General features: G+C 43.4%; 1 protein-coding gene across 2 annotated transcripts in view; it reads left to right on the forward strand.

Moving 5' to 3' along the window:
* The first annotated feature begins 860 nt into the window (after window positions 1-860).
* The window catches only part of clip3 (CAP-GLY domain containing linker protein 3), a 47,096-nt gene continuing 22,989 nt past the window's right edge, over window positions 861-24,967 (forward strand). For both annotated transcript variants that reach the window (XM_039780891.1, XM_039780892.1), the window contains exons 1-4: window positions 861-978; window positions 8,301-8,673; window positions 12,905-13,044; window positions 18,804-18,897. In XM_039780891.1, coding sequence (XP_039636825.1) covers window positions 8,310-8,673; window positions 12,905-13,044; window positions 18,804-18,897 — 598 coding nt within the window. In that variant the 5' untranslated portion in view covers window positions 861-978; window positions 8,301-8,309. The remainder of the gene's footprint in view (window positions 979-8,300; window positions 8,674-12,904; window positions 13,045-18,803; window positions 18,898-24,967) is intronic.

Here is a 24,967-nt window from a genome sequence, read left to right on the forward strand (position 1 = left end):
GCCTGTGTCTATGTTATCTCCTTACATATACCTACGCTCTCCGTCTCTGTAAGATTGGGAATGATTGAGATTTCTCTTGGCACAGCTACCAGAAGACTTCACACTTTCAGACAGGTTGCTCACGTCACATTTACGTCTTCAAGCTCAGTTGGAGGCTGCTCAGTAACGCTCAGCCAGCACCGGGAAAGAGACTTCTGATATCCTTCACTGGTCTCCTACAGAGACACGGGCTCTGGTGGTCCATTCAGCTAATAATATAAATATGTCTTCTCCTGCCACAATACAAGGAACAATAAATAGAGAATTGTATATTTAGGCTAATCATTCTATTTTTATATTCTTTTATCTATTTGTATTCTTTTATATATATATATATATATATATATATATATATATATATATATATATATATATATATATATATATATATTGTTTAAACTACCCTTAGAGGGACATGCACATAAGTTGTTTAGCATCTGCATTTATATCATAATTAGTTTACTTGTATTATTATATCAGATGTATTTACTCCTTGTTGTTGTTTACATGTGTGTTTGTCCTTATGCTTTGGCAACACAGATGTATTTTTAGTCATGACAATAAAGCAAACTCAAATTTAAATTGAAAATTTAAAAATTTAGACAGAGAGAGAGAGAGAGAGAGAGAGTTATCTGTATGTATTTAATATGTGATATGTACTGTATGTATTTTCTGTAAACTGCTTTGGCAACAACATGTTTTCTTTGTTCATGCCAATAAAGCAAATTGAATTGAATTGAGAGAGCGAAAGAGAGAGACAGACAGACAGACAGAGAGAGCGAGAGAGAGGAGAGAGAGAGAGAGAGAGAGCGAGAGAGAGAGAGAGAGAGAGAGAGAGAGAGAGAGAGAGAGAGAGAGAGAGAGAGCGTCAGTGTTGTTCGTGCAGTGGACCAGAGAAGAGAGAGACTCATCACAGAGGAACCAGCGGCTTGTTTTCAGGTAAAAAAAACACTAATATTTTCATGTTTTCATGTCCATGATTATTATTATTATCAGCGTGCGTCGTGTCTCGTGTTATTTCTGTAAAAGATGGAGACGCTGAGGCGAAGAGATGGAGAGAGATGGAGGGAGATGGAGAGATGTAGAGAGAGAGAGAGAGAGAGAGAGAGAGAGAGAGAGAAGATGGAGAGCTGGGGGCGCTGTCCGAATCAAAACAACCTGCTTCTCCTCCGTTTTGCCTCCATCTCCTCCCAGTTTAGACCCATTCAAAAACGAGCACTGCGCGTGTTATTAAAAATAGGTGAATGTAAGATTCATAGCTCCACGTCTTTTCTATTGCGTGTGCGTGTTTTCATTGTCTGTCAGCGCGCGGGGCGTGTTTCCCCAGCCCCCACATCATGCCCTTCACTACGCACATTGGCACAGAGCACTAAACAGCGGCGTGTAGGCGATCTGTTGTCGTTTTACATCCGTGAGCATCGGAAACGTCCGCGGTATATAGGTGGGAATGTGCGTGTGCCGAGCATCCCGCCCGGTCTGCTTCATGTGTCCGTGCCGGGGCTCGGTGTCTCTGTGGTTTGGCTGGTTGTAGCCTAAAATGGAGGCTTGCTGGATGGATGGAGAGAGAGAGAGAGGGAGGGAGGAGGAGGAGGAGGAGGAGGAGGAGGAGGAGGATGCCTGCATGGCCTCCGTCCGCCTCTCACACATTCACACCCGTCAGATCATCTGAAATTAAAATGAACTGAAATAAAAGGGTCTCTGTTGTGTAGTTGTGTGACTGCAGGGCTGTGTAGGTCCGTGTCTAAGATCGGCGTGATGTTGTTGTGTGTGTGTGTGTGTGTGTGTGTGTGTGTGTGTGTGTGTGTGTGTGATTGTGATGGTTCCCATCTCGGCCAGTATAGCCTACCTATCCCACTGGGACTCAGTGGAGGAGAGACGCTGCTCCAGTTAGCGATCTATGTCATTCTATTTCTACTAGAATATTAGGGATTGATAGCGCCATAGCAAATATAAAAACAACATTTAAGCTGGACAACATTAAATATCTGATCTTTGTTCTGTTCTTTCTGTCTGTTATTTCTTCTACCTCTATCTTCGAGATTTTCCTTTTGATAGTTTTTCTGTATTTGTTGTTGTACCTTTATTATTTTTGGTTGCGTGTTATAGACGTTATGTTGCATATTTTTGTTGTTTGATGACGTCTATCTATCGTTGCTTTGTCTTTGTCTGTTCCATCGTTGATGATGATGACGGTCTGTTCATCTGTTGATGATGATGATGACGACCGTGACGATGAGAGATGTATGAGATGAGAGACGACCTGGTCTGATGTTTCAGTAAAATGTAATGTGGTTAATAATTTTAAGCCTTAATTTGATCGTTGTGTTACTTACTGTATAAACTTGTGTGGAATGCCTGATGAAATCGTTGGGGCTTAGTAGCATATGTTGCAAGGCTGTCAGACAGAAGATGACTCAGATTAGGAAACAGAGCTGCTGTCTGTTTGTGTGGGATTAACAGAAGACAGTATGCCTTTGACCCACACATCATCTGTGTGTGTTGCTGTGTGTATGTGTGCTAAAGCGTGGCTCCATGTGTGTGTGTCTGTGTGGATTAACAGACTATAGAGACAGAGGTTTGGACCTTACACATCATCTGTGTAAAAGGCCTTTGTGTGTGTGTGTGTGTGTGTTTGTGTGTGTTTGTGTGTGCTTTATGTGTGTGTGTGTGTGTGTCTGTGTGTCTGTGTGTATGTGTGTTAGGTCCATGTGTGTGTGTCTGTGTGGATTAACATAGACCTATAGAGACAGAGACGTTTGACCTCACATGACATCTAGGTGTGTGTCATCCCTTATGTGTGTGTGTGTGTGTGTTGTGTGTGTGTGTGTGTGTGTGTGCTGTCCATGTGTGTGTGTGTGTGTTTTTTTTGTTTTGTGTGTGCGTGTGTGTGTGTGTTGAAAGTAAAAATGTGTGTATGTCTGTGTATGTGCGTCATGTGTGTGTGTGTGTGTTATACAGTAAGGGAGGTGTGTGTGTGTTGTGTGTGTGTGTGTGTCTTTTGTGTGTGTGTGTTTGTTTGTGTAAGGTTTGTGTGTGTGTGTTGTAGGCTTGTGTGCTTGTTGTGTGTGTGTGTGTGAGTGCGTTTGGCGTTGCCTGTTTCTTGTGTGTGTGTCTGTGTGTGTGTGTGTGTGTGTGTCTGTGTGTGTGTGTGTGTGTCTGTGTGTGTGTGTGTTTGTCTGTGTGTCTGTGTGTGTGTCTTGGTGTGTGTTTGTTGTTTGTCTGTGTGTCGTGTGTGTGTGATGCTTTTGTGTGTCTGTGTGTAAGCGCCTTCGTCTGTGTGCATCTGTCTGTGTGTGTTTTGTGTATCTGTGGGTGTCTGTGTGTAGTTCCCTGTGTGTGTGCATGTGTGTTTGTGTGTGTGTGTCTGTGTGTGTGTGTGTGTGTGTGTCTGTCTGTGTGTGTGTGTCTGTCTGTGTGTGTGTGTGTGTGTCTGTGTCTGTGTGTATGTGTGTGTGTGTCAGATACAGATGATAAAGAGGATGTTACTGGTTTAGGGTTAGGTCTATATGTGTTAGGAGTGGCAGTCAGTAGAGAGTTGGGTTGGGATTGCTCCATTAGTGCATGTATACTGAGCATGTGTGTGTATTTCAGAGTCTGTGAAAACATTATTATTATTATTTAAATGGATTCTTTTTGCTCTCTCTGTGGCATTGTTCACACTGCAGCTCACAGTGTGCAAATGCAGATGAATAGTTTCTTCTTGCTGACTCAGATCTGATTGTTTAAGTGAACTGGCAGCCTGAGATTGATGCAGGATGGATTTAAAGGGTCAATTCAGTGTTTTTTTAACCCTATCTTCCCATGCATTAGTGCACATGCGTGTCAAACTCAAGGCCCGCGGGGCCAAATCCAGCCCGTTGCAGATTTACATCCGCATGGCGTTCACAATAGATTTTTGGCACCGCCTGGTTGTGCGCCAAACCAAAAACACAGGAAAGTGTTTTTTTTAAACTGCAATTACCTGACATTCAAAGCAGACATATGGGCAGATTTGCCGACTGATGACTTTTGTAGGACTTCATGTCGACAAAAAAAGGGACAAATTTACAAAAAGGTGACAAATGTCTGAGAAAGCCACAAAAAAGTCGGAACAAAATCAACAAAAATGAGGTAAAAAAGCTACCAAAATGTAAAAAAACAAAACAAAAGTGACACGCAGTAACAAGAGGATGTCAATGTCTGGCCCTTGGTGTGATTCTCTCTTTCTCCCTCCCTCCCTTGGGGTGTGTGATGATGGAGGGAGCAGCTGGCTTGTCCATTTGCTAAAGTGGAGAGTAGATGCAATCTAGTCAGGCCTGTCAACTGCTAATGACGGACAGGGAGCGTTAGCATTAGCCTCTTTAGCTGCTCTGCCGGTATCAGACCCATGCAGCGGGTCAATTAGCTTTCTCCTCGTCTGTTTCTCTCAGAAGCAGAACAGAAAACCCAAGACGCCAAAAGACAGTTTAAAAGGTCCCATGGCATGAAAATGTCACTTTTTTAACATTAATATGAGTTCCCCCAGCCTGCCTATGGTCCCCCAGTGGCTAGAAATGGTGATAGGTGTAAACCGAGCCCTGGGTATCCTGCTCTGCCTTTGAGAAAATGAAAGCTCAGATGGACCAATCAGGAATCTTCTCCTTATGAGGTCATAAGGAGCAAGGTTACCTCCCCTTTCTCTGCTTTGCCCGCCCAGAGAATTTGGCCCACCCATGAGAAAGAGAGATACAGATACAGTATTAGGGGACCACTAAGGTCTATATAAAAGAGACTTCAGATACAGTATTAGGGAACTACTAAGGTCTATATAAAAGAGACTTCAGATACAGTATTAGGGGACCACTAAGGTCTATATAAAAGAGACTTCAGATACAGTATTAGGGGACCACTAAGGTCTATATAAAAGAGACTTCAGATACAGTATTAGGGGACCACTAAGGTCTATATAAAAGAGACTTCAGATACAGTATTAGGGGACCACTAAGGCCTATATAAAAGAGACTTCAGATACAGTATTAGGGGACCACTAAGGTCTATATAAAAGAGACTTCAGATACAGTATTAGGGGACCACTAAGGCCTATATAAAAGACACTTCAGATACAGTATTAGGGGACCACTAAGGTCTATATAAAAGAGACTCTTCCGTTCGATTCTGGTTCTTATCGATTCTCATTCTTTGAGGGGTGGAGTTGAAACAGGTCCCATGCCTATTTTCACAAATAAGAGTAAAGTTTTATTTTGATTCACTGGTGGGTTGCAGTTTAACAGCTTTTCCAACGTAAAATAAAAGCCGCACTAGAGCGCCGCTCGCACAGTAAGCAGCGCTCTAGTGCGGCTTTTATTTTCCAAGGCTGCAACGCACGCAAGCGCCTGCATGGCCGCTTCGGAAACCCACAACTTGCGCATGTTAAATTGGGAAAAAGCGAAACCAATTCCTCCAAACGATATACTGTTTTGAACATGTTTTTTAAAATGCTATAACATTGTATTAAACACAGAAAACTCAATGAAAGTAGTAATTTATTTTTCCCTGGGAAGGAAGTTCTGTTCCTATACGTCCGACGTACATCCATGTTATTTTTTTAGGCAATTTGGCGGAATATTTCGGATATAAGAAACGTAGAAAACATGTCAAATTTGACCCAAGTTTTTTTTTTATTTTATATTTTGGTAGTTTTCTTGTCACTTTTTCCAATATTTTTTTTACGCTTTTCCCCACCAACATCCAGCAACTGGCGCTCTGCGTCACGGAGCTCGTAGCCAGCTGGCGTCACATGACCAGCCTGTGGTTTATTTTTTTTATTTAAAGGGATACGCCACCGTTTGTTGAAATAGTTCTCATCACGGTCTCCCCTGGCTGTAGATAGGTGGGCCAACGCATTTTTTGTCTCAGTGCAAGTAATTAGGTTGTTTTTTTTTGTCTTTTGTTGGCTCACTTTTACTCACAACATGCTAACCGGCAACATAGGATTCCATTCACTATGCTAAGCTAACTAGTGGCGGCGCTGCCGGTGTTGCAGCGGACTAAAACGATGCATGCACAAAAAATACGTTGGCCCCACCTATCTACAGCTAGAGGAGACCCCACCTATCTAGAGCTAGGGGAGACCCCACCTATCTACAGCTAGGGGAGACCCCACCTATCTACAGCTAGGGGAGACCCCACCTATCTACAGCTAGAGGAGACCTACAGCTAGGGGAGACCCCACCTATCTACAGCTAGGGGAGACCCCACCTCTCTACAGCTAGGGGAGACCCCACCTATCTACAGCTAGGGGAGACCTACAGCTAGGGGAGACCCCACCTATCTACAGCTAGAGGAGACCTACAGCTAGGGGAGACCCCAACCTATCTACAGCTAGAGGAGACCTACAGCTAGGGGAGACCCCACCTATCTACAGCTAGAGGAGACCTACAGCTAGGGGAGACCCCACCTATCTACAGCTAGAGGAGACCTACAGCTAGGGGAGACCCCACCTATCTACAGCTAGGGGAGACCTACAGCTAGGGGAGACCCCACCTATCTACAGCTAGAGGAGACCTACAGCTAGGGGAGACCCCACCTATCTACAGCGAGGAGACCTACAGCTAGGGGAGACCCCATATCTACAGCTAGGGGAGACCCCACCCTCTACAGCCAGGGGAGACCCCACCTATCTACTAAGCTAGGGGAGACCCCCACCTATCTACAGCTAGGGAGACCCCACCTATCTACAGCTAGGGGAAACCCCACCTATCTACAGCTAGGGGAGACCCCACCTATCTACAGCTAGAGACACCCCCTACAGCTAGGGGAGACCCCACCTATCTACAGCTAGGGGAGACCCCACCTCTCTACAGCTAGGGAGACCCACCTATCTACAGCTAGGGGACCACCCTACTCTACAGCTAGGGGAGACCCCACCTATCTACACGCTAGGAGAGACCCCACCTATCTACAGCTAGGGGAGACCCCACCTATCTACAGCTAGGGGAGACCCCACCTATCTACAGCTAGGGGAACCCACCTATCTAGAGCTAGAGAACCCCACCTATCTACAGCTAGAGGAGACCCCCACCTATCTACAGCTAGAGGAGACCCCACCTATCTACAGCTAGCGGAGACCCCACCTATCTACAGCTAGGGGGACCCCCACCTATCTACAGCTAGGGAGACCCCACCTATCTACAGCTAGGGGAGACCCCACCTATCTACAGCTAGGGAGACCCCACCCATCTACAGCTAGGAGACGCCACCTATCTACAGCTAGGGGGAAACCCCACCTATCTACAGCTAGGGGGAAACCCCACCTATCTACAGCTAGCGGAGACCTCACCTATCTACAGCTAAGGGAGACCCCACCTATCTACAGCTAGGGGAAATCCCACCTATCTAGAGCTAGAGGAGACCCCACCTATCTACAGCTAGAGGAGACCCTCACCTATCTACAGCTAAGGGAGACCCCACCTATCTACAGCTAGGGGAGACCCCACCTATCTACAGCTAGGGGAGACCCCACCTATCTACAGCTAGGGGAGACCCCACCTATCTACAGCTAGAGGAGCCCCACCTATCTACAGCTAGGGGAAAACTCACCTATCTACAGCTAGGGGAACCCCACCTATCTACAGCTAGGGGGACCCCACCTATCTACAGCTAGGGGAAACCCCACCTATCTAGAGCTAGGGGAGACCCCACCTATCTACAGCTAGGGGAGACCCCACCTATCTACAGCTAGGGAGACCCCACCTATCTACAGCTAGGGGAGACCCCACCTATCTACAGCTAGAGGACCCCCACCTATCTAGAGCTAGGGGAGACCCCACCTATCTACAGCTAGGGAGACCCCACCTATCTAGAGCTAGGGGAGACCCCACCTATCTACAGCAAGAGGAGACCCCACCTATCTAGAGCTAGGGGAGATCCCACCTATCTAGAGCTAGGGGAGACCCCACCTATCTACAGCTAGGGGAGACCCCACCTATCTACAGCTAGAGGAGACCCCACCTATCTACAGCTAGAGGAGATCCCACCTATCTAGAGCTAGGGGAGACCCCACCTATCTACAGCTAGGGGAGACCCCACCTATCTACAGCTAGAGGAGACCCCACCTATCTACAGCTAGAGGAGACCCCACCTATCTACAGCTAGGGGAGACCGTGAAAAGCCCTATTTCAACAAATGGTGGCCTATCCCTTTCAATTAAAACATTTTATAACCCAAGCCGTGCTGATATGAATGTATATGACCCTGTTGACCGATGTGTGAGCGCTCTCTCTGTGTGGTCTCTCCTCTGATAGGCCCTCACCATGACTAAAGAGGAGAACCTGGAGGTGCAGGAGAAGGAGAGGCACGACCGCGAGGAGGAGCAGGAGGAGGACCGCGTCCAAAAGGAGGAGGCTCTGACGGAGGAGGAGGAGGAGGAGGAGGAAGAGGAGGAATATGAGCAGGAAGGAGAGAAGGAAGGAGAGGACAGAGCCGAGGTGGAGGAGGTGGAGGAGGACGAGGCGGAGAGAGAGGAAGAGGAGGCTCCACCGTCCGGCGAGCCCGAGCCAGAGCCGGAGCCTGAGCCCGAGCCCCTGTCGGTGTCCGAGTACCAGAGTCCGGTTCACGAGCCCCGACGCAGACCTATGGTGCACCCCTCCGCCCAGGCGCCGCTGCCCAAAGACTACAGTAAGCCGTAACACCTTAAAGAACCTATATTAGGCTTTTTTGGGGGGATTTTTCTCAGCAGCTGAGTTCCACAGAAATATATTTTATATACCTATATAGGTCAACTTTGATCTTGACATATAGGCTAAGCATTCTGTAGCACATATAAGCCAATAAACCCACTAATAATTACATTATCTTAATGCAGTGTCACTCAGTCCCTCAAGAAAAACGAGATTATGCGATTGCATACAGTACAGGCCAAAAGTTTGGACACACCTTCTCATTCAATGTGTTTCTTTATTTTCATGACTGTTTACATTGTAGATTCTCACTGAAGGCATCAAAACTATGAATGAACACATATGGAATTATGTACTTAACAAAAAAGTGTGAAATAACTGAAAACATGTCTTATATTTTAGATTCCTCAAAGTAGCCACCCTTTGCTTTTTTTGATAACTCTGCAAACCCTTGGTGTTCTCTCAATGAGTTTCATGAGGTAGTCACCTGAAATGGTTTTCACTTCACAGGTGTGCTTTGTCAGGGTTCATTAGTGGAAGTTTTTCCCTTATTAATAAAAAAAGCAAAGGGTGGCTACTTTGAAGAATCTAAAATATAAGACATGTTCGCTAGCAGCAGCAGTCATCTTCTTTGTTTTCAAGTAGCAGGGAATAGACCTCTTTTAACAGTAGACATGTTGACATGTCATAGTAGGAAAAACACAGGTGTATTCAAAACCATTACTGATGGCTGCATTCCACTTAGGAGAGGTCCTGGTATTAAACCATTACTGATGGCTGCATTCCACTTAGGAGAGGTCCTGGTATTAAACCATTACTGATGGCTGCATTCCACTTAGGAGAGACCCTGGTATTAAACCATTACTGATGGCTGCATTCCACTTAGGAGAGACCCTGGTATTAAACCATTACTGATGGCTGCATTCCACTTAGGAGAGGCCCTGGTATTAAACCATTACTGATGGCTGCATTCCACTTAGGAGAGGTCCTGGTATTAAACCATTACTGATGGCTGCATTCCACTTAGGAGAGGTCCTGGTATTAAACCATTACTGATGGCTGCATTCCACTTAGGAGAGGTCCTGGTATTAAACCATTACTGATGGCTACATTCCACTTAGGAGAGGTCCTGGTATTAAATAATTAATGATGGCTTCATTCCACTTAGGAGAGGCCCTGGTATTAAACCATTACTGATGGCTGCATTCCACTTAGGAGAGGTCCTGGTATTAAACCATTACTGATGGCTGCATTCCACTTAGGAGAGGTCCTGGTATTAAACCATTACTGATGGCTACATTCCACTTAGGAGAGGTCCTGGTATTAAACCATTACTGATGGCTGCATTCCACTTAGGAGAGGTCCTGGTATTAAATAATTAATGATGGCTTCATTCCACTTAGGAGAGGCCCTGGTATTAAACCATTACTGATGGCTGCATTCCACTTAGGAGAGGTCCTGGTATTAAACCATTACTGATGGCTGCATTCCACTTAGGAGAGGTCCTGGTATTAAACCATTACTGATGGCTACATTCCACTTAGGAGAGGTCCTGGTATTAAACCATTACTGATGGCTGCATTCCACTTAGGAGAGGTCCTGGTATTGTGCATGCTGACTCACTGAAATATCTTACTGGGACACTTGATGGAACTGAGCCATCGTTAAGGTTATCAATGTCAGCTGTGCTTTTCCTAATATGACAAGTCCCCAAAAAAATGTGAAAAAGGTCCATTCACGCGGAACCGTCGCAACTCTGCCGTCATTCTGTTAAGCCCCGCCCACCGACTCTATACACAACGCGATTGGCCTGACCAGAATTTGGTTTTTCCAGCTCGCAAGCCAACGGAGAGTTGCTGGACTGACCCTGGCTGCAAATTACTTCATTTGCTGCCGCTATAGAGTGCGTCTAGATTTTTCTAGACTGGGAGTTGACTGATTACTGAATTTTGAATCTTCACTGGGAGCAGTTGACAATTCAGGGATTTTTCCAAAGATAATTTCCTCTGTCTTCACAGTGTTAATAATGAGTTAAATGTGCCGCACGTATTTCATGACTTTGTGGTGATGTCTGAAGTTCTACCGTGGACTCTGTAACCTTGGTTACCTTGTTTCGAGCCATTCTAGCGCGGTATAGAAAGCCTGCAGGGAGACTCGGCTCGATTTCTGCCAGTTCTCATTAATATTCAACGAGCTAAGCTGCTGGAATCTGATTGGCTAACAGCTAGCCAATGAGAGCCTGGCTGTCAGAATCCTTTACCCAGCCCCACTGGGGGAGCTCATGAATAGTAATGAGCTCAGGCAGTATGATGTCAGACTGACCAGCTGTTGTGATTGGTCTGATTTCTCTGCTTATTTCTTTCCAGTAACTAGAGCTGACAGAGGAGGTAGCAGTTCATTTTCACATTCATAACAAAACACAAACACATATGGACCTCACATATTTCAAAAAATGCAAGGAAAAACGGGTTTGTACGGCAGGGCACCTTTAACAAAACTACAAAAACACACTCTACAAAACACAGTCAAACACACACATACGGAGCATGCAGCGGTTAAAGTACAGAACCTCTCTGATTCGTAGACATCCAGTCTGTATTACTGACCGCTTTCATCGATCACAAGCTCTGGAATGACTCCCGTTTTGGACGACAGGCTCATTGGTATTCCTCAGACAAACCCGGGGTAGGCCAGCTCCATTATACACTCTGAATGTTGTCTCCATTATCCGGCAGTGGATACAGAGCGCTCTTCCTCCTCCTCCTCCTCCTCAGCCTGACACACACTGCTTTCTGTCTAAATGTGAACAGAGTCTGTACGTTTTAAAGCGTAACTCTCGCCAAAATGCATCCTAGGGTATTTTTGTGAATGTCCGTGAGTCAAACTTTAGTTTAAAAGCATGCAGTGAGTTGATCAAAAACTTTATTTTTAAGTAAATCTGTGTACACAAAGAATGTTGTCAATGCTTTCGTTCATGTGTAGAGCCCCTGGTGATACTTCGAGCAACGTTTCATGTTGTGTCGAACCTTCTTAGTGTTTCGAAAATGGCTATTTTGAGACTAGCATGAAAGTGCCCCTAGCTCTCCCATTCAAAAGGCCATTTGACCCAAAAACGAGAGTACGGTGAATCTTAAAAGTGGCGATTCGGTCCTAAATATGCTTTTAAACTAAAGTTTGACTCACGTACATTCACAAAAATACCCTAGGATGCATTTTGGCGAGAGTTACGCTTTTAACAGGCAATCATTCATTCATATTTATGACATTCAAATCTGGCCGCTTGCAGGTTTTGATCCGACCTGCATTTCAATTTCGGTTCACAATAAAAACATTTTTTTTTACATTTTTGACGCCTTTCCCGGCGGTTTATGTGCTGTTTTTTTAATGCTTTAGGCACTTTGTTTTAACATTTTTGACCCTTTACTCAATGTTTTGCCACTTTTTCAGAAGTTTTTGGCGCTTTTACGATGTTTTTGTCATTTTTCAGACAATTTTGATGCTTTTTTTGGGGCCTTTTTCCAACTTTTTGGGCACTTTTTCAACGTTTTTGTCGCTGGCTGAAGGACTTTTCTGGGGGCTTTATGAGGCCACAGTATATACACAGTATATGCCCTCCACAGCCTGACACACACTGCTTTCTGTCTAAATGTGAACAGAGTCTGTACGTTTTAACAGGCAATCATTCATTCGTATTTATGACATTCCTGCTATAGTGATAGACCGATTTTATCGGCCAGCCGATATATTCATCAGGGGCCGCTGATATGATCCGGCATCATTTATCTCGGTGCCACACACTTTGCGTGTAGCTGTTAGCTTACCTCCACTGTTTACAAAGTTATTGAAAGCAATGAAAAAAGGCACAACTCCGGGAGGACTTGGTGTCGCCATCCTCAATGCATTTTTTGATATGCGAGTGCACGCACATTATGGCAAAGGGCAGGGGACATGCAGCTCGTCATACGTTTCCCCAACGTATATGCACCATTAAAGCTCCCATATTATGCTCATTTTCAGGTTCATAATTGTATTTTGAGGCTGTACCAGAATAGGTTTACATGGCCGAGCACGTGAAAACCGGCCAATTCTGGTCACCGGTGCATCTCTAGTTATAACCCTAGTACGTATCCTAAAGCTCCCCCCTCTGTTTCTCTTCAACCGTGAGATATTCACGGTCCTATTTGGGTTTTCTAACTTCTAACTCCTCTTGCATCTCCATCCGTCTCCAGCTTTCACCTTCTTCGACCCCAATGACCCGGCTTGTTTGGAGATCCTGATGGATCCTCAGACCACCATCCCCGAGCTGTTCGCCATCGTGCGCCAATGGGTTCCCCAGGTGCAGCACAAGATCGACATCATCGGCAAAGAGGTGAGAGCAAACACCCGCTGACGCACTTTCAGCTTCCCTGTTTGGTGTCAGTATTGCTCTTCAACGTCTTAAACTGAGACCGACGCCTTAAACCTGAGTAATGACTGTGAATACTTTTGAATGCTCTGGTGTAGACATATTTTATTATGTGAATTAATGAGGTGGTCCGCGAAAATTCTTGATTACAAATAGTGGTCCACACACGCAAAAAGTTTGAAAATCCCTGGACTAGAGTACAATCTACTAACTCAGTCTTTAACCAGAATTATAAAAAATATATATATATATATGTTATTAAAACAGGGACAATGCACAAGTTAACTTTAACCTTGTATAGCAGGGGTGTCAAACTCAGTTTCCCAGAGGGCCACACTGGAAAAAGAGAATCCCACCAAGGGGCCAGACATGGAGAGTTTACTGATGTGCTTTTTGTGTTACTGCAGGTCACTTTTTATTAACATTTTGGTAGCTTTTTTCCAATTTTTTGTGGATTTTTTGGCTTTCTCAGACATTTGTTTGGAATTCATGGTTAATTAACCTCATTTATATGAAATCTTCAAATTTCTGTGTAAGAAAAAAGCAGAAATTATGAATGATTTTGAGTGTTGGTTAAGATCAGAGGAATGAAGGTAATGGATGATCACAGATCTGTCAGTGTTTAGTTTCGGATAATGCTATAAAATTGAACACAACACCGAAAGATTCTATGAAAATAGAGATCTGATCCTTAATTTCCTTTTGTGAAGAGCGTCTTATGGAACCATCCATGTTATTTTGGGGCAATTTGCTTAAAAAAAACCCCAAATTTCTGATACAGAAACTTAAAAAACGGGTCAAATTTGACCCAAGGACAATAGCAGGGTTAAAACAAGTTTGGACTCTCTTGCTCTAGTGCATGGGTGTCAAACTCATTTTCCCAGAGGGCCACACTGGAAACAGAGAATCCCACCAAGGGCCAGACATGGAGAGATTATTCACGGCGTTTTTGTTACTGCAGGTCACATTGTTTTTAACATTTTGGTAGCTTTTTTCCAATTTTTTGTGGATTTTTGGCTTTCTCAGACATTTGTTTGGAATTCATGGTTAATTAACCTCATTTATATGAAATCTTCAAATTTCTGTGTAAGAAAAAGCAGAAATTATGAATGATTTTGAGTGTTGGTTAAGATCAGAGGATTGAAGGTAATGGATGATCACAGATCTGTCAGTGTTTAGTTCGGATAATGCTATAAAATTGAACACAACACCGAAAGATTCTATGAAAATAGAGATCTGATCCTTAATTTCCTTTTGTGAAGAGCGTCTTATGGAACCATCCATGTTATTTTGGGGCAATTTGCTTAAAAAAAACCCCAAATTTCTGATACAGAAACTTAAAAAACGGGTCAAATTTGACCCAAGGACAATAGCAGGGTTAAAACAAGTTTGGACTCTCTTGCTCTAGTGCATGGGTGTCAAACTCATTTTCCCAGAGGGCCACACTGGAAACAGAGAATCCCACCAAGGGGCCAGACATGGAGAGATTATTCACGTGCTTTTTGTTACTGCAGGTCACATTGTTTTTAACATTTTGGTAGCTTTTTTCCAATTTTTTGTGGATTTTTTGGCTTTCTCAGACATTTGTTTGGAATTCATGGTTAATTAACCTCATTTATATGAAATCTTCAAATTTCTGTGTAAGAAAAACTGCACACTGGCTGCGTGGCGTGTCCGTTTTTTATTTCAGCTCCCATGTTAACAGGTCAGAGCTTACACGCTGCCTGCAGGACACGCACGTCTAGGGCGCCAAAAACGCGTGCGTGCTAGAAATAGAACCAACGCCTATTTTTCACGCAACACGCAAGCGTGCTGGAAGCGTGCTGGAAGCGTTTCCAGGCAAAATAGAATAGGAAAAGATGTTTAGATGTCATTTAGACACAAATACACATTAATAAATGACATGTTGATGTTTGAAAGCCTTGAGTTTTTGATATAAATGCAAATATATGAATGTAATAAAAAAAATAAAAAAGAATTATCGATTTTCTAATATTGCACCAGCTGTCAATCCAGAACCAAATATCCTGGAGCCTATTTTGCCGTCAATACTGCCGACGTTGTCTTTGCTGTAATCAGATTAGTATATATTCCAGCACGGTCTCATGGAAGTTCGTGTATATGTGACGTTATTTGAATCTATTGATACGTGTTCACGGAGACGTTTTTGTTGTTTTTTAACGTGGTGGACAACACGAAAACGTGAAGTAATGTATTTCAATGGGAAGCATATTTCGTGGCCACAGCACGAAATGGTAGGGAGTGATATAAAAAGCCGAAAATCCGCGTAGGGAGGTCGGTCGGGGTGGTGGATGGGTCAAACAACACAGGACTTTCACCCGGGCGAGCGGGGATGGCGTCCCGTTTGCGGCGCTTTATTTCCCGGGGATGGCGTCCCTGCGTGTGGCGTTTTGTCCCGCGTGTTACTGTGGCGCGTCTCGCGGCGTTTAAGGCGCCCTTTCCCCGTAAGTTTTTTCCTAAACCTAACCTCCGCCGACCCGTTATTGTGGGGCGTCCCCAGCGGGCCGTCTCGCGGGCGCCTCCCGCTAAAGATAGGCGGGTATTTTCACGCCAGCTGCGAGGTGTTCGGACAGCCGGCTGAACCGAGCGAAAACAGCGAGACTATCCAGTCAGTTTACCAAAAGACAAAAACCAGAATGCCCTGTGGAGAATTGGGGTTACAGTCCTTCTTGCACGGAGCTTGAATCCTCACTCGACTGTCATTGTCACATTGACCCACTTTCAACGCTCTGCACACACATGCACACACACATGCAGACACACACACACACAGATAATGAACAATGAAATCCCGCTGAACGGCATGGGGCATTAAAGCTGTAGGAGCGGAGCCTGAATGCTGCACAAAACATGTCACATTTCCTTCTGTTCAGGACACTTAAATCCTGATCCAAAAGTAATAATCATTACAGCATTTAAAGCTGCTACAGAATAACTGTTTAAAGCATAGAAGGCTACGACCAAATTTCTGTTATTGAGATTATATTTCATACTTGCATTGGGAGACATATCCTTATTTTAGGATGCTTCACCCCAGTCCTAACCCTAATGTTAATTTAAAAACTACATTTGAACTCTTAAAAAGTAATGGTTAACAACCATTTTGTCCCATTAATGTCAGTAACACAAGGAGAAACACAAAGATGGCGAAGCGGACCCAGATAAAATGGCTGCATGGACTTTAAAAGAGAGAGAGAGGGACGAGAGAGAGAGAGGGAGAGACGAGAGAGAGAGTGAGAGAGAGAGAGGGAGAGACGAGAGAGAGAGTGAGAGATGGAGAGACGAGAGAGAGAGTGAGAGAGAGAGAGGGAGAGAGAGAGAGGGACGAGAGGGGGTGAGAGAGATGAGAGGGGGGAGAAAGAGAGAGAGGAAGAGGGATAGAGAGAGAGAGAGAGAGAGGGAGAGACAGAGAGAGAGAGGGACGAGAGGTGGAGAGAGAGAGAGAGAGAGAGAGGGATGAGAGGTGGAGAGAGAGAGAGACTCTACTATGACTCAGCAGGACGATGACTCAGCCTGGAGGAATGACCCAGAAAAGAGACAGAATGATTTTGGTGAAGTCTCATTCATACAATCGCTCAGCGTCACGTCTTGTGCACCGACTTCCTCCACAAAGTTGTTTTTAAAGCCTCATATTATTATTTTAATTGCAATTTTGCAGATAATCATTGATGAAAATCATAGATTAGATAGATAGATAGACAGATAGATAGATAGATAGATAGATAGATAGACAGATACTTTATTGATCCCGAAGGGGAAATTCATCACACACACCATACACATACATCATAAACAGGATGATAAAAAGACAAATCCACATGAATAATATGGACAATAAAAGAAAAGAAAATCAAAAAAATCCACATGAATGTACTAAGGGATGTATGGTAAGTGTTAAGAATTCTCTAAAAGACGCGTTCTTCGATTTCTGGAGGAGAAAGGAGTGGCTGTGTCGAATTGAAAGATTAAGCAAGAGGGTTTAATAAAACAACATGAAAACGACAGTCAAGGCACAAATGTTACAATTACACTGTAAACAGCGGACTCCAACTGCTTCCCTTTCGGGGTCACAGATTGAAGTCCTGATACATTCTCCTGCTCCCACATTTATTCCTATTTTCTCAGGATAAGGACACACCTCTTAATTTAGGTTTACTCCAGGTCACAGACTAAGGTTGATTATCATGGAAGTGTTGATTATATTCAAGTTTACAGAGTTTGCATTTCCTTTGTTCTAACCCAGACTTGGCACCAGGAGGTTGGAGACTCAAAGAGACGTTCCTCTTCATATGTTAATAGTTGGTTTTAACCTAATCAATTTAACCAAAGACAGGAAGAGAGGGGGAGAGAAATAACCAGCTGTTTTTACCTTAGTAGGCTAGTCATTCTAGATTCCATTCCTATTTTCATAACCTGACTGCAGCATACAATTTATTATTTAAAACATAATACATAAGCATAGTTTTATCTTTTTACAACCTAACATAAGGTGCTCTATGAGGTGGTTAGTGTAAATAAGTCCAATAGTGCAAGGAAGTAATAAGGTTACAGCCATTGTTCAAGTATTAAGTTATTAAGTTAAGTCCAGGCTGGGGGGAAGGAGGGAGGGAAGGAGGGAGGGAAGGAGGGAGGGAGGGAGGGAAGGAGGGAGGGAGAGAGGGAAGGAGGGAGGGGTTGTGCATATGGGCTAATATAACAGTGTAAGCAGTGAACAGTGGGCCAGTGGACAGTCAGTACATAACTCTTGTTATAGGAGGTAGTGGAAGTGGTGGAGAGTGAGGAGAGGCAGACAGACTGCAGAGAAGTCTACATATATATATATATATATATATATATATATATATATATATCTATATGTAGACTTCTTAAAATAGCATTAATTCAGCAAGAAAGTGAACATTTCTAACAAGAATAGGAGTATTAGGTATAAATTCATTTTGTTTTCTTTATTTGAAAGTCTGCCCAAAAACATTCAGGCCCTTGGAAAAATGTAGTTGATGACCCCTGCGGTATATTCTTGGGTTTTCTCCAATCAAATTTTAACAGGTCCAATCAGCGAACAGAGGGCGTGGCTAAGAACGATGACGTTGTATATATATATGTATATATATATATATATATATATATATATACATATATATAGAGATAGGTAGGTAGGTAGATAGATAGGTAGATAGATAGATAGATAGATAGATAGATAGGTAGGTAGGTAGATAGATAGATAGATAGGTAGGTAGGTAGGTAGATAGATAGGTAGATAGATAGATAGATAGATAGGTAGGTAGGTAGGTAGGTAGATAGATAGATAGATAGATAGGTAGGTAGGTAGATAGATAGATAGATAGATAGGTAGGTAGGTAGGTAGATAGATAGGTAGGTAGGTAGGTAGGTAGATAGATAGATAGATAGGTAGGTAGATAGATAGATAGATAGATAGGTAGGTAGGTAGATAGGTAGGTAGAAAATAGGTAGGTAGGTAGGTAGGTAGGTAGATAGATAGGTAGGTAGGTAGGTAGGTAGATAGATAGGTAGGTAGGTAGGTAGATAGATAGATAGGTAGCACTCTATTGTCCGTATACACGGAAATTTGTATTGCAATATGATAATACAGTCAATTCAGCTGGTTAAAAAGGAGTGTCATGTGGTAACACACTAACTGCTAACTGTCCCGCATGTCTCTCTTTATTGTCTTTCTGTCTCAGATCCTGAAGCGTGGTTGCCATGTGAACGACCGCGACGGTTTGACGGACATGACGCTGCTTCACTACAGCTGCAAGGCCGGAGCGCACGGCGTCGGTGAGATTCTCGTTTAATGTATGGATCCGACACATGACTCAAAGGGTCATGCTGAACTGCTAGCCTGGTGAGAGCCGTCCTGTTGTCTGGCGAGCTCCAGATCTCCACTCGTAGATCAGTCTGGCATCTTGAGGTAGAGAAAATTTGGAGCCGTTCGCCAAAACGACCGGCCAATCAGCGTTGGTTTTGAGGCGGGTTTAGGTGTGACGCAACGAGAAGCGTCTATCACCAACGTAGGTGGTGATAGACAGATGGTTTTGTCACTACCCGATGTGAGTCGAGTGCAGATGTGAGTTGCGCATGCGTCACTTTGCGACAAGTAGAGAGAGATAACAAAGACTCTGTGTTGCCCCCCCCCCTCCTAATGATGCGGCCCTATGGTGCGTTCTTTTGTCCACCCGAAGTCGTTTTACGAAGTTGTTTTACCGGAGTTACGACCGGAAGTTGCAAAAAGAACGCCCGGGCGATTGTATTTACCGACTCGTCAAGTCGTCTGAACTCAGAGGACCCCGGAGCTCACTTTCAAAGATGGCTACGCGTGTAATCACACGTAGTAAACATTGTGGTTTTCTACAATTTTAAGCACTTTTCTCTTTGTTGTAACCAAATGAAGAAGTCGTACACATACGCGCGCCGTATACTGTACCTATAGGCATGTCTCTAAGTCTTATTAGGAGTTAAACATAGCGGTATACCGCTACCTATAGGCATGTCTCTACAGTCTTATTAGGAGTTAAACATAGCGCCTGTATACTGCTACCTATAGGCATGTCTCTACAGTCTTATTAGGAGTTAAACATAGCCCTGTATACTGCTACCTATAGGCATGTCTCTACAGTCTTATTAGGAGTTAAACATAGCGGTATACTGCTACCTATAGGCATGTCTCTACAGTCTTATTAGGAGTTAAACATAGCGCTGTATACTGCTACCTATAGGCATGTCTCTACAGTCTTATTAGGAGTTAAACATAGCGCTGTATACTGCTACCTATAGGAATGTCTCTACAGTCTTATTAGGAGTTAAACATAGCGCTGTATACTGCTACCTATAGGCATGTCTCTACAGTCTTATTAGGAGTTAAACATAGCGCTGTATACTGCTACCTATAGGCATGTCTCTACAGTCTTATTAGGAGTTAAACATAGCGCTGCATACTGCTACCTATAGGCATGTCTCTACAGTCTTATTAGGAGTTAAACATAGCGCCCTATACTGCTACCTATAGGCATGTCTCTACAGTCTTATTAGGAGTTAAACATAGCGCTGTATACTGCTACCTATAGGCATGTCTCTACAGTCTTATTAGGAGTTAAACATAGCGCTTGTATACTGCTACCTATAGGCATGTCGCTACAGTCTTATTAGGAGTTAAACATAGCGCTGTATACTGCTACCTATAGGCATGTCTCTACAGTCTTATTAGGAGTTAAACATAGCTGTATACTGCTACCTATAGGCATGTCTCTACAGTCTTATTAGGAGTTAAACATAGCGCTGTATACTGCTACCTATAGGCATGTCTCTACAGTCTTATTAGGAGTTAAACATAGCGCTGTATACTGCTACCTATAGGCATGTCTCTACAGTCTTATTAGGAGTTAAACATAGCGCTGTATACTGCTACCTATAGGCATGTCACTACAGTCTTATTAGGAGTTAAACATAGCGTGCATACTGCTACCTATAGGCATGTCTCTACAGTCTTATTAGGAGTTAAACATAGCGTCGTATACTGCTACCTATAGGCATGTCTCTACAGTCTTATTAGGAGTTAAACATAGCGCTGTATACTGCTACCTATAGGCATGTCTCTACAGTCTTATTAGGAGTTAAACATAGCGTGTATACTGCTACCTAAAGGCATGTCTCTACAGTCTTATTAGGGTTAAACATAGCCGTGTATACTGCTACCTATAGGCATGTCCTACAGTCTTATTAGGAGTTAAACATACGCTGTATACTGCTACCTATAGGCATGTCTCTACAGTCTTATTAGGAGTTAAACATAGCGCTGTATACTGCTACCTATAGGCATGTCTCTACAGTCTTATTAGGAGTTAAACATAGCGCGGCACACTGCTACCTATAGGCATGTCTCTACAGTCTTATTAGGAGTTAAACATAGCGCTTGTATACTGCTACCTATAGGCATGTCTCTACAGTCTTATTAGGAGTTAAACATAGCGCTGTGTACTTGCTACCTATAGGCATGTCTCTACAGTCTTATTAGGAGTTAAACATAGCGCTGTATACTGCTACCTATAGGCATGTCTCTACAGTCGTATTAGGAGTTAAACATAGCGCTGTATACTGCTACCTATAGGCATGTCTCTACAGTCTTATTAGGAGTTAAACATAGCGGCTATATACTGCTACCTATAGGCATGTCTCTACAGTCTTATTAGGAGTTAAACATAGCGCTGCATACTGCTACCTATAGGCATGTCTCTACAGTCTTATTAGGAGTTAAACATAGCGTGTATACTGCTACCTATAGGCATGTCTCTACAGTCTTATTAGGAGTTAAACATAGCGCTTGTATACTGCTACCTATAGGCATGTCTCTAAGTCTTATTAGAAGTTAAACATAGAGCTGTATACTGCTACCTATAGGCATGTCTCTACAGTCTTATTAGGAGTTAAACATAGCGCTCGTATACTGCTACCTATAGGCATGTCTCTACAGTCTTATTAGGAGTTAAACATAGCGCGTATACTGCTACCTATAGGCATGTCTCTACAGTCTTATTAGGAGTTAAACATAGCGCTGTATACTGCTACCTATAGGTATGTCGCTACAGTCTTATTAGGAGTTAAACATAGCGGTATACTGCTACCTATAGGCATGTCTCTACAGTCTTATTAGGAGTTAAACATAGCCCGTATACTGCTACCTATAGGCATGTCTCTACAGTCTTATTAGGAGTTAAACATAAGCCTGTATACTGCTACCTATAGGCATGTCTCTACAGTCTTATTAGGGTTAAACATAGCGCATACTTGCTACCTATAGGCATGTCTCTACAGTCTTATTAGGAGTTAAACATAGCTGTATACTGCTACCTATAGGCATGTCTCTACAGTCTTATTAGGAGTTAAACATAGCGCTGATACTGCTACCTATAGGCATGTCTCTACAGTCTTATTAGGAGTTAAATATAGCGTACTACTGCTACCTATAGGCGTGTCTCACCCTGACTTATTAGGAGTTTTAACACGCTGTATACTGCTACCTATAGGCATGTCACTACAGTCTTATTAGGAGTTAAACATAGCGCTGTATACTGCTACCTATAGACATGTCTCTACAGTCTTATTAGGAGTTAAACATAGCTGTATACTGCTACCTATAGGCATGTCTCTACAGTCTTATTAGGAGTTAAACATAGCGCGTATACTGCTACGGTATAGGCGTCTCTACAGTCTTATTAGGAGTTAAACATAGCTGTTACTGCTACCTATAGGCATGTCTCTACAGTCTTATTAGGAGTTAAATACCGCCTGATTAGTTATTTTGTAGCTTGTGCAGCTGAAATTGGCTAGAGACGCTCGCTTGCGTGACAACAACGGCTTTAAGCCGAGTCTTGAGCAGAAAGCAGAGCAGTAGCCTAACGTTAACGTTAATCGAAACGTAATTTTCATGTATAAAACTGTGAAATATGTGTGTAATATGTCAATAACTGGGTGAATAGAATCCTAAATGTTACTAAAAATGTTACAAAAATCCATCTTTTCTCCGACTCGTAGTATTGTGTGACAAAAAGAACGCAACAACCCGCGCGGTTATTCGTTTTTCGACATGGATGTGACGTCACGCTCGAGCTACTAGTCGCGATTACAAGACAAAAAGAACGCACCACTAGTCTTGTGCACCCATGATGTCAGACTTTGCCTACGCAACATCAACCCAAGGAAAGCAGTAGGACCAGATGGAGTGCAGGGTCAGGTGCTTAAAGACTGTGCAGCCGAGCTAACAACGGTCTTCACTACCATCTTTAACCTGTCTCTGGCGACCTCATGGATCCCTACATGCTTGAAATCAGCCATAATAGTTCCAGTCCCCAAGCAGTCTAATGTCACAAGCCTGAACGACTACAGGCCAGTGGCACTCACCCCCATCATTGCAAAATGTTTTGAGAGACTGGTCATCACACATGTAAAAAGTGCCATACCGCCCTCACTAGATCAATACAAGTTTGCATACAGGAAGAACAGGTCGACAGAGGATGCCATAGCTATTGTGTTACACACTTTGCTAGAACATCTAGAGCACAGGAACACATATGCATGGCTTCTCTTTGTTGATTTCAGTTTAGCATTTAATACAATCTTGCCAAACAAACTACGTAATAAACTACATGGACTTGGACTAGGCACTACATTATGCAATTGGATACTGGACTTTCTAACAAATCGCACACAATATGTAAGAGTGGACAAGCACACGTCCTCCAGCATCACCATCAACCTCAGGGTTGTGTGCTTAGCCCACTTCTATACTAGGGGTGGGGGAAAAAATCGATACAGCATAGTATCGCGATATTTTTCGTGGCAATACTGTATCGATACTCCGATGCCAAGTATCGATCTTTTATAACATGTGTTGGTCAGTTTGTCTGCTTGACAATCCCATTTCGTAGCAATATAATTGAAGTGACATGAACAAACAGAGAAATGTATCTTCTTAGATAAGATGTTGACAAAATTGTCCTTTTGGGGACATCATTTGAAATTGGAAAAAGTTGGAAAAAATGTAATACCTTGCAATATATTGCAGAATATTGCAATATGTTTAAAATCGCAATAATATCGTATCGTGACCTAAGTATCGTGATGATATCGTATCGCGTGATGATATCGTATCGTGATGATATCGTATCGTGATGATATCGTATCGTGAGGTCTCTGGTGATTCCCACCTTATTCTATACACACACTCTTTACACCCGACTGCAGTTCTTCCTCCCCATCCAATTAATTAAGTAATAAACAGTGCTCAGCCTCATCACCGAGAATAATAAGACTGCATACAGGCGAGAGGTCCAACTGCTGGCAGTATGGTGCAGCAGCAACAACCTGACCCTCAACACAAAGAAAACTAAAGAAGTCATAGTGGACTTCCGCAGGTCTGGACAGTTAAACCACTCTCCACTGCTCATTGGGAATGAGGTGGTGGAGAGGGTCTCTAGTTTTAAGTTCTTAGGTGTGACTGTGACGGAGGATTTGTCGTGGGGGAAAACCATCGCCTCTGCCACAGCGAAGGCCCAACAGCGCCTCTTTTTCCTTAGGAAGCTAAGGTGGGCAAAACTGCCCCAGAGACTCATGGTCAACTTCTACCACTGTGCAGTGGAGAGTGTGTTGACCTACAGGTTACTGGTATGGTTTGTTGCCTGCACAAGCGCAGAGAAGGAGGCCCTACACAGAGTAGTGAGAGCCGCAGGAAAGATCATTGGGGTCGTCCTCCCAGACATTCCAACTGTGTACACCTCGCGCTGCATGAAACGAGTGAAGAACATCCTCCAGGACCATTTACGTCCAGCCCATCACCTCTTTCAACTGCTGCCTTCGGGGAGAAGATATAGGTCCATCAGGGCCAAAACCAGCAGGCTGGCCAACAGTCTTTACCCCCATGCAGTCAGGTTGCTTAATGGACATACTACGCCCCCCATTCCTCATCGGACATCCCTTTGTGACATAATGTCTCTGCCCATACACCATCAATACCTGTGACCTGGACATTGCATTGCTGCAAAAATACTACAACGATTTATCGATTGCACCATGCACTTTAATGGACATAGCACTCTATGGGGTTTTTCTAGAGGGATTTATGGGAAGTTAACTTAGGTACAAAGTCATTCTAGGGGTATTTATGGGGAGTTAAATTAAATTAGATACAAAGTCATGGGTAAATTATTTTCATGGGGACATATATAGATGAGGCAAACGGGTGAACAGCTTAAAATGATATGCCTGTCTGTTTGTTTTGCTCTAACAATATTTCGTTGTTATGATGTAGCAATGACAAAATAAAACTGAACTGAACTGAACTGAAGTAGCCAACAAT

The sequence above is a fragment of the Perca fluviatilis genome, chromosome 2 (genome assembly GCF_010015445.1).
Source record: "Perca fluviatilis chromosome 2, GENO_Pfluv_1.0, whole genome shotgun sequence".
Classification (NCBI taxonomy): Eukaryota; Metazoa; Chordata; class Actinopteri; order Perciformes; family Percidae; genus Perca; species Perca fluviatilis.